At 44.4% G+C, this 18,115-nt stretch overlaps 1 protein-coding gene across 1 annotated transcript; it reads right to left on the bottom strand.

The window, feature by feature from the left end:
• Positions 1-9,923: 9,923 nt before the first annotated feature.
• Positions 9,924-17,840, bottom strand: LOC144691180 (uncharacterized). Its single transcript, XM_078559245.1, has 4 exons — positions 17,778-17,840; positions 11,359-11,487; positions 10,723-10,872; positions 9,924-9,983 (listed from the first exon to the last, which is right to left on the bottom strand). The coding sequence occupies exons 1-3, from the start codon at positions 17,814-17,816 to the stop codon at positions 10,732-10,734; spliced, it is 309 nt and encodes a 102-aa protein (XP_078415371.1). The 5' UTR covers positions 17,817-17,840; the 3' UTR covers positions 9,924-9,983; positions 10,723-10,731.
• Between the last annotated feature and the right edge of the window lie 275 nt (positions 17,841-18,115).

Consider the following 18,115-nt stretch of genomic DNA (forward strand, 5'->3'; position numbering starts at 1 on the left):
GAGGAATTGGATCCAGGTGGGGGGGTTGGCAAGGGTATTTCAGGATGGCACATACTGAAACCGCCTGGTATAGACTGGCCCAGATAAGGCAAAAGGTAAGGCTGAAGCATTCACAACAATCTTGAGTCAGAAGTGCCGAGCGGCTAATCCATCTCGCCCTCCTCTGGGGGTCCCCAGCATCACAGACACCAGTCTTCAGCCAATTCAATTCACTCCGTGATAGCAAGAAATGGCTGAAGGTGCTGGATAGTGCAAAGCCTATGGGCCCTGACAATATTCCAGTGCTAGTACTGAAGACTTGTGCTCCAGAAATTACTGCGCCCTAGCCAAGCTGTTCCAGTACAGCCACAACACTGGCATCTACCCGGCTATGTGGAAAATTGCACATATATGTCCTGTACACTAAAAGCAGGACAAACCCAACCTGGCTAATTACCGCCCCATCAGTCTACTCTCGATCATCAGTAAACTGATGGAAGGGGTCATCAAGAATGCTATCAAAGCAGCACTTGCTTAGCAATAACCTACTCACTAATGCCCAGTTTGGGTTCTGCCAGGGCCATCAGCCCCTAACCTCGTTACAGTCTTGGTGAGGTGAGAGTGACTGCCCTTCACATCAAGGCTGCATTTCACCGAATGTGGCATCAAAGAGCCCTATCAAAACTGGAGTCATTGGGAATGGGAATCAGGGGGGAAAACTCTCCACTGGTTGGAGTCATACCTAGCACAAAGCAAGATGGCTGTGGTTATTGGAGGTCAGTCATCTCAGCTCCAGTACGTCACTGCAGGAGTTCCTCAGGGTAGTGTCCTCAGCCCAACCATCTTCAGCTGCTCCATCAATGACCTTCCCTCCATAAGGTCAGAAGTGGGGATGTTCGCTGATGATTGCACAATGTTCAGCACCATTCGCGACTCCTCAGATACTGAAGCAGTCCATGTCCAAATGCAGCAAGACCTGGACAATATCCAGGCTTGGGCTGACAAGTGGCAAGTAATATTTGTGCCACACAAATGCCAGGCAATGACCATTTCCAACAAGAGAGAATCTAACCATCACCCCTTGGTATTCAATGGCATTACCATCACTGAGTCCCCCACTATCAACATCCTGGGGGCTTACCATTGTCCAGAAACTGAACTGGACTAGCCATATAAATACTGTGGTTACAAGAGCAGGTCAGAGGCTAGGAATCCTGCGACAAGTAACTCACCTCCTGACTCCCCAAAGCCTGTCCACCATCTCCAAGGCACAAGTCAGGAGTATGATGGAATACTCCCCACTTGCCTGGATGAGTGCAGCTCCCACAACACTTGAGAAGCTTGACACCATCCAGGACAAAGCAGCCCACTTAATTGGCACCACATCCACAAACATTCATTCCCTATACCACTGACACACAGTAGCAGCAGTGTGTACCATCTACAAGATGCATTGCAGGAATTCACCAAGGGTCCTTAGACAGCACCTTCCAAACCCACGACCACTACCATCTAGAAGGACAAGGGCAGCGGATAGATGGGAACATCACCACCTGGAAGTTCCCCTCCAAGTCACTCACCATCCTAACTTGGAAATATATCGCCGTTCCTTCACTATCGCTGGGTCAAAATCCTGGAACTCTCTTCCTAACAGCACTGTGGGATGTACCTACGCCATATGGACTGCAGCAGTTCAAGAAGGCAGCTCACCAGCAGCTTCTCAAGGGCAATTAGGGATTGGCAATAAATGTTGGCCTAGCCAGTGACGCCCACATCCCGTGAATAAATAATGAAAGACTAGCACAGGCTGGTATAGTGCTGAATAGCAAAGCCTGGCACGTCCAACCGCGGTAAAGGGAGGATGTTGAGGCCACGTTTTGCTGACTGAGTCTAGTGTTGCCTCTCTCCCCGACTCAGTCAGATGTTATTTATTGGTCAGTCACTGTTCCTTGACCCTTTCACAAATTACTCTGCTTTTATTGAACGAAATTCAGACTTGACATTTAATCGTGTCAGATTGAGAAGGTTCTCATCTAAGAACTGAGCGTGACAGGAAACTGCTCGACCCTGATTAGATCAATTGTTAAGTTGTTAAATCAAAAATCTCAAGAACTAGATGTATGGCCTCATCTTGCAGCTCGAGGGTAAACGCCCAGTCTGAGGACTCATTTCCTCATGAGAATTTTAATAAGATCAGATATGATTTGGCCAGAGTGGACTGGGAGCAGCTACTTTTAGGTAAATCTGCGTCAGAGCAGCGGGACTCATTCAAGAAGGAAATAGTACAGGGCCAACATATTCCAGTAAAGACAAAGGGTGGGACCAACAAATCCAGGGAACCCTGGATGTCGAGGCATATACAAGATTGGATAAAGAGAAAAAGGGAGGCTTAGGGCAAATACTGAGGGCTCAAAACAGCGGAAGCTCTAGAGGAGTATAGAATGTGTAGGGGGGATACTTAAAAAGGAAATTAGGAGAGCAAAAAGGGGGCATGAAAAAACATTGGCAGGTAAAATAAAGGAAAATCCAAAGTTATTTTACAAGTACATTAAGAGGATAACTAGGGAAAGAGTAGGGCCCATCAAGGATCATAGTGGTAATTTGTGTGTGGAGCCGGAAGACATAGGTAGGGTTCTAAATGAATACTTTGTGTCGGTGTTCACAAGTGAGAGGGATGACATGGGTATGGAAATCAGACAGAAGGACTGTGATATAATTAAAGAAATTAGCATAGAAAGGGAGGAGGTTCTAAGTGGCCTGGCAGGCTAAAAGTAGATAAATCTCCAGGCCTGGATGAAATATATCCCAGGCTGTTGAGTGAGGCAAGGGAGGAGATAGCAGGGGCGCTGGCAATAATTTTCAATACCTCTCTGGCCACAGGAGAGGTGCCAGAGGACTGGGGGACAGCCAATGTGGTACCATTATTCAAGAAGGGAGGAAGGGATAAACCAGGGAACTAAGGGCCAGTCAGTCTAACCTCAGTGATGGGGAAACTATTGGAAACAATTCTGAGGGACAGAATTAATCTACACTTGGAGAAGCAGGGATTAATCAAGGACAGTCAGCATGGTTTTGTTAAGGGGAGGTGATGTCTGGCCAATTTGATTGAATTTTTCAAAGGGGTGACCAGGTGTGTAGATGAGGGCAATGCATTTGACGTCGTCTACTTGGACTTCAGCAAAGCTTTTGATAAGGTCCCGCATGGGAGACTGATAACGAAGGTAAGAGCCCAAGGCAATTTGGCAAATTGGATCTAGGATTGGCTGAGTGGCAGGAAGCAGAGGGTAATGGTCGAGGGGTGTCTTTGTGACTGGATGCCTGTGTCCAGTGGGGTTCCACAGGGATCGGTGTTGGGTCCCTTGCAATTTGTGCTATGTATAAACGATTTAGGCTTGAATGTGGGAGGGTTGATCAGTAAGTGTGCAGATGACACAAAAATTGGTGGGGTGGTAAATAGTAAGGAGGATAGCCTTAGATTACAGGAGGATATAGACGGGCTGGTCAGATGGGCTGATCGGTGGCAAATGGAAGTTAATCCAGATAAGTGTGAGGTGATGCATTTGGGCAGGACAAACAAGGCACAGGAATACACAATGAATGGTAGGACCCTGGGAAGTACCGAGGGTCAGAGGGACCTTGGTGTGCATGTCCACCGGTCCCTTAAGGTAGCGGAACAGGTAGATAAGGTGGTTAAAAAGGCATATGGGATACTTGCCTTTATTAGCCGAGGCACAGAATGTAAGAGCATGGAGGTTATGCAGGAACTGTATAAAAAGCTGGTTAGGCCACAGCTAGAATATTGCATGCAGTTCTGGAATCCGCATTATAGGAAGGATGTGATTGCACTAGAAAATGTGCAGAGGAGATTTACCAGGATGTTGCCTGGGCTGGAGAGTTTTAGTTATGAGGAGAGATTGGATAGGCTGGGGATATTTTCCCTGGAGCAGAGGAGATTGAGGGCGGGAGGGGGACATGATTGAGGTGTATAAAACTATGAGGGGCATAGATAGGGTAGACAGGAAGGAACTTTTCCCCTTGGTGGAGGGATCAATAACCAGGGGGCATAGATTTAAGGTAAGGGGCAGGAGGTTTAGAGGGGATGTGAGGAAGAATTTTTTCATCCAGAGGGTGGTGGGAATCTGGAACTCATTGCCTGATAGGGCGGTAGAGGCAGAAACCCTCATAACATTTAATAAGTATTTGGATATGCACTTGCGATGCCATGGCATACAAGGCTATGGGTCTAGTGCTGGAAAATGGGGTTAGAATAGTTAGGTACTTGTTTGACCAGCGCAGACTCGATGGGCCAAAGGGCCTTTTTCTGTGCTGTAGACCTCTATGACTCTTTGAGAATCTGAGCATATCAGGGCCGTCTTCCTCTTTATCTGCCTTGGGAGCGTTTGATTGGACCCTGTAGAAGGACCTTGCAACCTCCATAAACTTGAGCTCATCCAAAAGCTTCTGCCCATATCCTAACTCACACCAAGTCCTATTCACCCCTCACTCCTTTGCATAGTGACCTATATTGGCTTTTAGTTGAGCAACACCTAGTTGAGCAACACCTTGTTTTAAAATTCTCATTCTTGCTTACTAAAGCCTTGCCCCTCCCTATCTCTATAAGCTCCTCCAGTCTCATAACCCTCCAAGATCGCTGAACTCCTCCAATGCTGATCTCTTGCCCATTCTCAATTTTAATCTCCGCATCATTAGCAGCTATGCCTTCAGCTTTCTGGAATTCCATCCCTAAACACCTCTCTCTCCTCCTTTAAGATGCTCCAAAACGGTGCTTTTAAAAACCTACCTATCCAACCAAGCTTTTGGTCTGCAATCCTAATATCTCCATATGTGGTCTGGTGCCAAATTTTGTTTTGAGAATGATCCTGTGAAATGTCTTAGGCTGGTTTACTATGTTAAAGGCTTCATATGGTTGTAAATGATTTCTTTGTTGTTGGGACATTGTTGGGGGAGTTTTATTTTGTGTGTAACCCGTGCTGTACCTGCTCTGGGAATGTCTGATGGGACAGTATAGAAGGAGCTTTATTCTGTATATAACCCATGTTGTTCCTGATACAGTATTCTGATACAAAAACAGAATTACCTGGAAAAACTCAGCAGGTCTGGCAGCATCGGCGGAGAAGAAAAGAGTTGACGTTTCGAGTCCTCATGACCCTCATGATAGTCTATCTAAATGGGGCACAAGTTCCCCCTACTGGCCTCCTTCAGCATTACCGGTACAAACTTTATCAAACAGAACATTTTTCCCCACACAGCTAGATATATGGGCAGTGCCTGCTTTCCATCCTGCTGCCCATCCCATCTCATCACAGCTGTGGGAAGAGAATTTAAATCTCCTCACATATTCTCAGGTAATAATCCTGGCACAAATTGAGGTATGTGGAGTCAGTGGGATTAAATTACTACAACGATCCAGCAGTTTATTAGTGATAATTGCAGTTCCCCATTACCCCCCCCCACCCCGATTACAAGTGACACGTGAAGTAATGGAGTGAATCTCTCACTGAAGCAGCTTCACAATCCACAACTCTCGACATCAATAGAAACAGACACACTGACCAATGTAGAACAGCAGGTAACAATTCAGCAAAAGGGAAGAAAAATGCTGGCCTAAGAAAACCAATGAAGGAACTGTGAGTTTAATAATTCAACAATGGTGAACTTGGCTAATCACTGACCTCACTCAACAAACAGAGCTCAGCACAACCACCTCAGCTCAAGGACATCCAGCCCTTCTACCCATACCCTAGCCCACAAACCCTGTGCCTGGTTGATCAGCACCCTCCCACCACTGAGATCTGAGCCTTGCTGTTCAGTGTCCCCACACACACTACTGAATCAGTCAATCAGCAATATCTCATATCTGAGCTCTGAAGTTTGCTTTAATGCAGGTGAAATCTTGTTGATATTTCATGGAATCACTGCCCCAATCTAAAGGAAAAATAGATTTTTATTTTTTTTAAAAATCAGACTGTGTTGAATTTACATTTTAGAAATATCTAGAGAATCCCAAACTGCTCTCCACGGTCCAGGTCCGCTGCGGTTACATGTGGGTGTGACAGTGTGACAGTGAATGTGAACTCACCACATTCTCATAATTGGTTCAACTGTCACCCCAAGTGTTACTATGGTCAGAAAGTCACCAAGAACTGAAAGCTAATCATTGACGACTAGCTCTGTTACTGTTCAATTCAGTCACTGCTCATAACCAGTCATCTACTCTTTCATGTCAAATCTGTACACAGCAAGCTGTCTCCCCATACACAGTACTTAGTGAGCTCAGGCAGGGAGTGTTCACTCTGACACAAATGGACCTACAACTTTGCATAGCTTCATACAGAGTTGGGTTCTCAATTAATTTGCTCAAAGCAAATTCTGAAATCCAGCCTCTTAAACTCAGCTCTCAGAGTCAGTCCAGCATAGAGGAGGGAACTCACTGTCAGCAGCAGCACAGAGGCATCAAAACTACTCAGCAAGGCAGCTCTATTCTGTCCAATATTTACAGCCACACCAAAAATTCTTCACTATATTTAGCTTGGTGTGTTTAAATGTCCGACGCTGTGAACAACTAGAAAAGTTGGACTCTTCTGCAGGATCACTCCAAGTAGCAAGATCAATATTCACTCCTGGAGACACCTCTCCGTGTCTACCATCAGTTTCTATTATTTGTTTGTTTTATCAGTCAGCAGCCATTCAGCTCACTCTGGCTCTCAATAGTCAGCTGCAGGTACTGGGTCACGGAAAAGCTTTCCCTCCTCCTCCACTGGGAATATGTGGCATTCTCCTGCATTATGCGACTTCACCGACTCCTGCTGTGGAAAGCGGACATGGGATTCTGGATGCGTGATGATGGGATCTTCCTGGTCAGGATTGACAGAATTGCTGGGTTCCACTTCCAAGTATATAGAGTAAGGGGTCACAATGTACACGGAGCCTGAAAGAAAGACAGAAAATGTCTTCTGTTAGTGAAGGGGTGGGGAGAGAGCTTGCTCTGACTGCAGGATCCACTCCCAACCATCCAGCATCAATCTGGCAAATTGAGCAAGGTTCAGACAAGAGTAGAGTGTGAAATGAATATGTGAAGGAAATTGAGGAAATGGATTCCAGGGACACATTAAAAAAAGAGGAATTGAGGCTGAGTAAGGAATTCTGGTTGAGGGACATCCCTTGTTAAAGGGAGGAGTGAGAGAAAGGAAGCAAGATACTGACTGATGAACAGGGTTGGAAAGTTCTCACCTTTAGTCTTGTTGGATAGGAATAAATTTTTGAAATATTCCTTGCGTCTGAAAAGCAAACTAGAGACGATGACGATCAGCAGAAAGGCAAGAAGCAATCCAATTGCCAAAAACATATCGACCATCTGTCCTATAACACATCAAAAGAGAGATATCAGATCAGACCACGTCTAGAGAGTAAGACAGACAACAACCTGCATCTATATAGCACCTCTAACAGTGAAATATCTACCTCGCTTTCGCTCGGTTGCTTGCTCACTCTTTCTTGAGCATGACAGCAAGAGACAGAGAGAGAGAGCGAGCAAGAGATGGAGACAGAGAAAAAGAGGTCACAACTTGTGCCACCATTCCTTATAACACACAGCCAGTTTCTTTCCAGGATCCAGCAACTGTCTCACAAATCTTGTCCCTGGTCTTTCTCAGTATCCCAGGATAAGTACCATCCATCCTTGAGGATTTTTTTTGAAGCCTTGTCGCCTATTTTGGACTTCCATCTGATTCATAACAATTATTGGCCTTACTAAGGATCTCTCTGTTTGAGGAAGCATGTTTCCCAGGGCCCCCCCCTTGTGAATAAGGAGGGTGTTTATTCAGAATATTTACTGTTCTGTGCAGATTCTCCATTTCAAGCCATTTTTATCTGTGTTTCCAGCTGACTGCTCTCCTGTTGCTGTGGCTCTGAAGGAATGTTTCACTGTTGTATTTAGCCTCAGATGTTCAGACTTGTCCCAGGCCCTCTCTGCACCTGAGTTTGCATGTTCGTGCATTCATTTGTTAGCAAAACGACAGGGGTGGGTGGTGGGCATTGGAATTCGCCTCACTGCCCTGCACTAGGAAGGGGATGGGGAAAAAAATCATTCAGATTTAAAGAGATCCCAATTTGACTCACTGTTTCCTTTGGGTGTTGTGACTGCTGTAGGTAATGTCGTCAGGTTCGACTTGTCTTCGATGGGCTGCCGGGCGGAGGTGGTGAGGATGCTGGTTGCTGTGGTGCTCATTCTGACCACTTGGCTGCAGACAGCATCTTCAGATGCTGTACCTTCTTTCACTAAATGTTTATTTAACTGGGAGCAGCTGGAGAAAGAACAGACCAGAAGCACAGTCAATGAGAGTATAAAAGTACCCGGACCCACTGAAGCTCATTTTTTGGGACATGAACTTTCCCTTCACAGCAGTGGAACAAAGCTCTGAGTCAGTGTCACTGTTGAAAAACTCAGAACCTGGCCATGAGCCATGCTGAGCAGGTCTCTTGATGGAATGGACATGGTCAAACTCAGCAGGCTGCATCTCTGTGACCAACTGACTTGTGGGAAGGTTGTGGAGCAGGCACAGGCAATGGGGAAGTGGTTGTCCCTGGCTCATTCTGACACTTCCACATAAAAAACCAGCAACAGACAGGTGTGTGTTCCACCCTTCATTTTGTAAATCTCTTCCTGAGAAAGAGGGAAAAGCTTGCATTTATATAGCACTTTCCATATCCTCAGAACATCCCAAAGCATTTCAGTCAGTCAAATACTTTTGAAATGTTGTAACATTAACCAATATGGCAGCTAACTGGTGCAGCTAAATGACCAGTTAAACTGTTTTAATAATATTGATTGAGGGATAAATACATCTTGGAATATTGTGGGGGCTTCTGGTCAGAAAGGATATTGCAGCTATTGAAAGAGTACAGTAGAGAGCAACTAGAATGATTGAGGAGATGGAGGGACTGGGTCTGTTCATACTGGAAAAGAGGAAGTTGAGAGGTGATATGTTTGCTATTTTTAGGACTCTAAAGTTACTGAATAATGTCCACCATGACTAGCTGTTTCACCTTGTCCAGGACAGTTGAACCAAAGGACATGGGCTCACTTCAACAGGGATAAATTCAAGACTAATCTGCAGAAACAATATTTTAGTGAACAAGAGGTCAATTTATGGCTCTCTGGAGAGACAATGGAAGAAGCAAGTGTTTATTTACTCACATGCAAACAGGAGAGATTTCTTTCAGAAAACAACATTTTGAGATATAGTATGTGAGTAATTTGACATACGAGTGTAGTGTGCTTGGGAGAAACAGATGATTTTGTTTTATAATTCTCTTGTGAAGTACCTTGGGATGTTTTATTACATTAAAGGATCTATATAAGTTGTTGTACAGTTTCCAAAGCCCTCCTACACTAGGGGGTTTGCTGTAGACTCATTGATGAAGGTTCAAGGATTAGTCAACAATTCCAATATTAGTTTATTTTGTGATTACCAGGATGATAAAATGTGAAGTAAATGGACCTTGTTTTATTCCCCATCAAGCAATTCCTACATTCCTCATCCAAATGACCATTGTGTAACTGTAAATCTAATCAGTGACTTTTTCACAATGAAGGGCTGATCTTGTCCTCACCCAACATTCAATAATCCTTTCCTCCAGGGATCCCAGAGCGGTCATCTGGATGCTTTTTGCAGGTCAAAGAAAGGGATGCTGAGGTCAATTGTAGCTCCTACTACAGCCTGGACTAAAGCAAAGCCAAGAGTGAATCCTAGGCCTCTCCTGCTCCATGCCCTTCATTTCTATTAGGAACCCCTCAGCCTCACCACCACTAGCCATGTCTTGCTCAACTTGCAGTGGGAGGGCTAGTGTAGCTGGGATTGATCAATGAGGGACCCGGGTTACCACTCACTTGGTATGAGGCCGACACTTGGCAGAATTGGATGGCACATCGGAAAAGGTACCCATGGGACAGGGTTCGCAGACAGTGTCTGTAGTGGAGGTTCCTGGTGATAAAGAGGAAAGAAAGTGAGCAAGAGACAAGTGATAATCACCACGCAATCCTGCTCAATCCACATTAAACTCAATTCACAATTTACCGAAAAACAACAGCTGGTTTAAAAACTCCTGGCCATGGCTACTGCATTCTGCGCCCCACCCAGTCTGTGCAAATCCGGTTTGCGCCCACCAGGGAAAGCAGATGGGAGCTTTGTGTTGAAAGGGACATTCAATGAACACCCCAAGAACACACAAAAGTCCCTGCACCGGCCTTGATTCCCCAGACCCATTCCACCTCGGAGGATAAAGAGCACTGACCCCATCCTCAGGAATGACTTCAGAGCAGAGTCCAATCGCCCACACTTCCTGAATTTAGCATAATCTCAGCCTTTAGGCTGTTCAACATTTTTTGAATATTACGGGGCTTAATTCTGCACACAGTCACCTCCTGGAGTCCACTCAGATTAAGGATGGTTCCATGTTAAATACTCAGGTATGAACTGTTAGTACTGCCAGTACCTGTTGCTGTAGGATTAGGACATCACTCCCTGTCCCTCTGCCCAGCTCCCTGTCCCAGGACATCACTGTCTGACCCACTACCCAGCCCCCTGTCCCAGGACATCACTGTCTGACCCACTGCCCAGCCCCCTACCCTCTCCCAACCTCACGGTCTCCTCTACCAGCCTGATTTACTCAGTAATTCTATTCTCTCCTCACAGGTTGAGACTCAGAGAATCTCTTTCGTACCGTTTTTGATCAGTTCTTCTCCCACGCTGCACTTCTTGTGAGGAACACAGTGATTGCAGAAGTTGAGACTCTGAGATTTACAATACATTCCTGGTTTACACTCACAGATCTGTCTCGTTGTTGGGGAACAGCTTTGAACTTCTTGCTGATCTAAAAAAAGATATCAGGAGGCAGAAGTTGGATTAATCAAATTCCTGGGGTCTCGGGAGGCAGCTGCTCAAACTGGAACCCATCCCCCAGGTGCGATCCTGTGTTTAGAATTTGTTACAACTCCTCCCCGTCCAGTTTTCTTGTTGTCGAATGTGTTCCCGAGCTAGATTGCAGCCATTTATGCAAGTGATATTCAACCTTGGAGGGAATCGTAGCAAAGATGGATCCTGCTCCTGCCCAACAGAGACACCTACTCCAGAGGTATATGGGGCAGGAAGTGGTCAGTACTGAGGCAGGGGATAAATAGTCACTACTACATTGGACGTATATGAGGGTTAATGGTTAGTAGGGTGCTAATCTTGGGGTCCACTCCGGGAGGGTGGGGAATTTCTGAAACCGTATTAAGATTATTTTGGATCTGACAGTTGGTGATCTGATTCTCCAAGTCTGATTATGATGCATTTACAAATAGAAGTTGAGATTTACCATTTCGACAGGTTCCCACACAAAGGGCGCAGTCGTATGAATTGCTCCATTCCTCATTGTACGAGTTGTCTTTACAACGTTCACAGACAGTATCATGTTTAGATGTGCATTCAATTTTTCGATAGAATCCTGAAATCAAAACCATAATGTAGGGTGAATTTACATTTAATGAAGCAGATTTCGGACCTCTAATTATATAGCTGGTTAATGTAGTGTACAGGATGGTCCACAGTGCCAGGCTATTTCAATTTCAGGAGGAATGAGCAAGACAGAGATATAGAGGCAGAGCGTGCATACTTGTGTGAATGTGAGCAAGTGTGTGTGATCACAGTTAGTGTCAGGAAGGGGAACACAGGAGAGACAGCGCGGGCCCATTTAACACTGATCTAGTTTGATGGAAGTATGGGTGAGTGCAGAATTTTGTCTAAGCGCATTCTGTACAAAGGGAGGGGTGAAGTGCGACAGTGAATGATCCTGCAAGGACTGCGATGAGCTGTGCCATTGAGTGAAAACATTGAACTAGAGGAGAGCTAATTTCAGTGGGCTGAAAAGGGGTTTGGCCCAGGTGACTTTGGAAACAAAAAGGTAAGCAGGTAAATGAGCAATAGAAAACCTTCAAAAAGGAGATGGTTTGAATACAGTATAGACACATTTCCACGTGGGGAAAGGAAGAACGTCCAAAGCTAGATCATCCTGGATGACAAAAAAAAGGTTAAAATGAAACAGAAAGAGGAGGCTTATGATAAAGGTCACATTCATAATTTGTTAAGTAATTAAGCAGAATGCATAAACTGCAAAGGAGAACTGAAAAAGGAAATAATAGGGGCAAAGAGATTGAAAAAGAACAGTTGAGCAGCTAACAAAAAAGGGGACCTAAAAATCTTTTAGAAACCAACGCATAGAAAAAGGATAATCAAAAGGAAGGGAGAGGCTGATGGGGAACCAAAAAGGAGATCTTCCCGTGGAGCCAGAGGACATGGCAGAGATATTAAATGAGTACTTTGAATCTGTCTTCACTAAACGCCAATGTCATCATAACAGAGAAGACACTAGAGAAATTGAATAGGATAAAAATAAATAAAGAGTAGACACTTATAAAAAGTTTAGCTCTCACCTGGTTCAGATGGGCTGCATCCTAGATTACTGAGAGAAATAAAGGTGGAAATTGCAGAGGCTCTTTCCACAACCTTGCAATCATCCTTTGATATGGAAATGCTGCCAGAGGACCAAAGAATTAAAAATGTTCCACCCCAGTTCAGAGAGGAGAGGGATATGTCCGGTAATGACAGACCAATCAGTGATGGGGAAAGGTTTAGAGACATTAAATCTGGGCCAAGATTAATTGGCACTTGGAAAAATATTGATTAATAAATGAAACCCAGCTAAATGCAAATTTCGTTTGAGTAACTTGATTGAGTTCTTTAATGAAGCAAGGAATAGGGTTGATGAAAGTAATGTATTTGATGTTGTCTTATTTAGACTTTCAAAAAGTGTTTGACAAAATAAATATGTTAGCAAAACATAGATGACTTTAAACATCTCTATAAATTTTCTCCTTAACCTTCTCTGTTCTAAGGGGAACAACCCCAGTTTCTCTATCCTCTCTATTTAACTGAAGGCTTTCACTCCTGTACCCTCTTCAATGCTTTGACATCCTTCCTCAAGTATGGTGCCTAGAATTAGACACAATTCTCTAGCTGGGGCCTTACCAGCAATTTATAAAGGTTTAGCATAACTTCCTTGCTTTTGTACTCTATTTCTTTAATTATAAAGCCAAGGATTCATTATACCTTTGACTTGTCCTGCCACCTTCAAAGACTTGTGTATGTAGACCCAAGTCCCTCTGATCCTGCACCCTCTTCAAAATTGTACCATTTACTTTATGGGGCAGAATTTCACCCTCGTCGGGTGGGTGGGCCTGGGAGTGGTCAGGAAGCAGACCGCTGCCCGTGATCGGGCCCCGACATAGATTTCACGCTGGCTGGCTAATTAATGGGGGTGAGAGGAGCGCAAAAGTGTGTGAATGCGCATGTAGAAGACAATACAAAATTGGCTAAAAGTCAGACAACAGAGTAGTGGTGAAAGCAAAAACAAAAATAAAAATACCTGAAAAAACTCAGCAGGTCTGACAGCATCTGCGGAGAGGAACACAGTTAACGTTTCGAGTCCGTATGACTCTTTAACAAAATGTTTGTTTTCCAGATTAGAGTGAAGTATACATTGCTATCTCCCAAGGATCAATGTTGGGACTTCTGCTGTTTTCAATATATATTAAATGACCTGAACTTGGCTGTGGAAGGCATAATTTCAAAGTTTGCAGAAGACACAAAACAACGCATTAAACACTTGAGGAGGCTTCTGGAGGACATAGACTGGTGAAATGGACAGACACAAATGAAATTTAATGCAGAAAAAAGTGTGAAGTGATATATTTTGGTAAGATGAGGGGATGCAATATAGGGCAGAATGTTGCGCTCGTCGGGTGGGTGCATGCCTGACCTGCACAAGAATAAAATGACGCGCAATGTCATCACACACTTGCACGATATTCCAGTCAGCGGGCACGCTCTGAAGTCAGCAGTGTGCCTGCCGACAATTAACAGGCCTATTAAGGCCATTAAAGTTCTAATGAAATTTTTTGAAAAGACCAAACGGCCTTTGGGTTTTTTGCGAAACCACATCCATGGGCAGGATGAGATTTCGATCAGTGATTTATAAATATAAAAAATTTTCAATCTAATTTCTAACACGTATTGTATATGTGCATGCACACACTTCTGCGCTCCTCTCGTCCCCATTAATTGACCAGCCAGCGTGAAATCCACGTTGGGGCCCGAACGCAGTCTGCTTCGCAACCACTCCTAGGCCCACCCACCTGACGAGGGTGAAATTCTGCCCCATAAAGTAAATGGTACAATTTTGAAGAGGGTGCAGGATCAGAGGGACTTGGGTTTACATGCACAAGTCTTTGAAGGTGGCAGGACAAGTCAAAGGTATAATGAATCCTTGGCTTTATAAATAAAGAAATAGAGTACAAAAGCAAGGAAGTTATGCTAAACCTTTATAAATTGCTGATTAGGCCCCAGCTAGAGAATTGTGTTTAATTCTAGGCACCATACTTGAGGAAAGATGTCAAAGCATTGAAGAGGGTGCAGAATGGTACCAGGGGTGAAAGCCTTCAGTTAAATAGCGAGGATTGACCAAACTGGGGTTGTTCCCCTTAGAGCAGAGAAGGTTAAGGAGAAAGTTTATAGAGAGGTTTGAAATCAAAGGTTTTGATAGTTCTGTTTCCAGTGGCAGAAGGGTGAGCAACCAGAGAACACAAATTTAAGGTAATTGGAAAAAAGAACCAGAGGCAACATGATGAAACAAAAATTGATGCAGTGAGTTGTGATCTGGAATGCACAGTCTGATAGGGTGGTGGAAGCAGACTCAATAATAACTTTCAAAAGGGAATCAGAAAAATACTTGAAGGGGAAACATTTAAGGTTATGGGGTAAGAGCGGGGAATGAGTTAACAGGATATCTCTTTCAATGAGCGATCAAAAGCACGATAAGCTGAATGACCTTCTGTGCTGTATCATTTTATCGTCACAACTTGCATTCCAGGAAATTATTCAGCACTTTATGTAGTTCTGAATGAGCAGGACTAGGTTAAGAGGGGACACTTTTCGTTTAAATGGGTACGTAAGTGTTTCTTCTGGGAACCTCGATACAGCATGTAGTCCAGTTACTGATATTCGAGTAATACAGTACTGTCCTCACTCCTGCTCTGACTGCTGCACGCACCAAACTGGCTTCATTGCTGTGACTGTTTTGGTTTGAGAATAATAGTGAAAGTAAGATGGAGATAATGTGAGCAATGTGTAGGAGGCTGCACTACACAATTGCAGATTAAAATCAACCCAGTCAGAAAGAAAAATCAGATCGAGTGCAACAAATGGGAAAAAGACAATTGAGTGTTTCAACACAGCATGCACCATTCCAGTGCACTTACTGCAATCTTCAGACTGAAACACTGAAGCCGAAAGCTGAACGCTGGCTCCACAGAAGCCTCCCACAATGCAACTACCTCCAAGATTCAGCAATTAGCATATAAATGGGACGCAGCAGAGGCAGAGCGACAACACTGGGCTGCAGAATTTGGAGTATCTGATTGAGATGCATAGATTATTATACGGGGCAGAGAAGGGAAATCTACAGTATTATATAAAACAGGACAGAAACTGGGCAGAAGCCACAATGGAAATTAGGGCAGAGGAAATTAGCACAAATATCAGAAAAAAATATATGCTCAAGAAGGTTTAACGATTGGAATAAATCTACTCAGCAAAGTGATAGAAGCAAAATAACCAGGACCATTCTAAATATAGGGAGCTTTACCTTGTTTCGAAGTCATGATTACCTGCCCTCGGAGTGTTTGGTTGGGCAGGGCGGAGGGAACTTTACTCTGTCTAACCCATGCTATAGTTGCCACTGGATGCCGCGATGAAATGTGTTTCACTCACAGCACTGGGAACTGTCCCCTTGATGAACATAAAGTTTACCAAAAGCAGTTCCTGTCCCTCAGATATTGAGTAGTTACAGTCTGGGCTGGTAAGTGACAAGGTCACAGAACATGAATGACACAATCCTGTTCACAAGACCTTGAGGGGCACAGTAACACGAGGCATGAGCCAGACTGAAAGGAGAGTTGGGAGGAACTGAGAGTAGCCATGTTTCTGTAGTTTTGTTTAAAATGGATATGGTTGTGGAGTTTGGAGGATGTGTTTGGCAGAAACAGCTAATATACCCCAAAAGAGATTGGGATTAAAGCCTTTGATAACTGGGTTGAAGACTAAGCTCCAGGAAAGGCATGATAGCTTCTCTCACTCAGATGGCAGAAAATTATTGATTGATTATTGATTGCTGACCACTTAACTGCTCATTATGGTCTAAAGCTGTCTGGCCCAAATAGGTTGTCTTATCTCGGTGTAAAAGGTAGTTGATCTCTGTGTCATGCAGGATGGGGAATCAGAGATCAAATGCAGCTGAGTCACAGCAGGAAATTGCTGTACAGGTTTTCAATGAACAAGGAGCTTGGGAATAGAGAAACGAAATTCTGAAATGCAGCAGCGAGGTGTTGACTGAGGGTTGAACTTCCATGTTCCACAGTTACTATCCTGAAATACACTATATCCTCTCCTAAAAATGCAGGCTTCAGAAAATCACAAAATTTACAGCATGGAAGGAGGCCATTTGGCCCATCATACCAGTGCTGGCTGCTTGGCTGTTGTTCTGTACTCTAATCCTGTTTTTCTGTCCTGTTCCCACATCGGGCTGAATAATACGGGTGGTGAATGGCACAGAGTGGAGCCCAAGCCTAGGATCCCTGGAGAAGCTAAGTCCAGTGTCTAGGGCCGGGAGGGTTTGGGAGTGTTAAGGACAGAGGCAGTGGGAGGGGAGAGGGAGCAGGTAGGAAGATGGGTTCAGTCTAAGAGGGGAGGGCCATCTCGTGATCGCCAAAGGGTAGCTCCCGAAGAGCGACCCCTCACATTCCAACCCCTTAACCATTTCAGTTTTTAAAAAATCAGGCCTCCTGCTATGCTACCCACGCCAAGCGTAGTATGGCCTAATTGACCCTTAATTGGTTATTTGAATATGGTGGGTGGGCTGCCAATTTTGGTGCCTGTCAGCCCCCCCCCTGTATTTTGGGGGTGCACTCTGGGGTGGACAGGAGGGTGATGGGATGAGCACCCACCCCATGGGAAACACGCACACGTGGGGGCATGTAAGATTCAGCCCATCGTTTCCTTTTCAGATACTTATCAACTTTTAAAAATAATATCACTGTCTGTGTCAATAACCCCTTGTGTTAAAACATTTGTGTTATATTAACCCTCCATGTGAAAGAAAAGTTCATTTCACTTCCCTCTTCATGTGAGAATCTCAGTCAGTGTCCTGATTACCAATTCATCAACCACTGGAACAATCATTCAATCTTTTCCCTCTCAAATCCTTTCATAGTGTTGAAAGTCTTTGTTCATTGTTCCCTCAACATTCTGTTTCACTGAAATTAATCCATGCTGTACCTGCCCTGGGAGTGTTTGATGGAACATTGTAGAAGGATCTTTACCCTGTATCTAATGCACGCTGAAGTAGGCTGGCAGTATTCAATGGGACACTGTATTGGGAACATTACCTTGCATCTAACTCGTGCTGTACCTGGCCTGGGTGTGTTTCATGGGACAGTGTAGAGGAAGCTTTATTCTGTATTCCTGGTCACTGAGACTGGTCTAAGTGCTCCTTGTTCTACTCTGGCTGAATAATGACCTGACACAAAAAGCTTTGTAGTTGCATTGATGAGGTGGTGGTTGGTGGCAGGCCAGGACAATGTGTGGATGGTCAATAGTGAATAGTGTATAAGAGATGATACTTACCTGGGGGGCAATAGGAGCAGCAGCGATTACGATCCTCATTGTGGTATTTGTTCTCCTGACAGATCTTATCTGTTTGGTACCACTGGTGAGACACAAGAGAGAGAGAGGAAGGTCAGCTGTTAATCAATAAGCATTCAGGAAACTCCATGTGCCTGGGATAAAGATGCTGCCTTTAAATTCTAGTTCCCCAGTCCTACTGCTCTTCCACAGCATCAAGCCTGCCTTGAGCACTATTGTCCAGCCTAGTCTCTACGATGCAAGGAGACATTCAATCATCAGAGACAGAGAAGAGAGGAGTCACAAGACTGAGTCCCCAATATCAGGCATCTCAGGAGCGA

Source organism: Cetorhinus maximus, chromosome 15 (genome assembly GCF_964194155.1).
Source record: "Cetorhinus maximus chromosome 15, sCetMax3.hap1.1, whole genome shotgun sequence".
NCBI classification, from domain to species: Eukaryota; Metazoa; Chordata; class Chondrichthyes; order Lamniformes; family Cetorhinidae; genus Cetorhinus; species Cetorhinus maximus.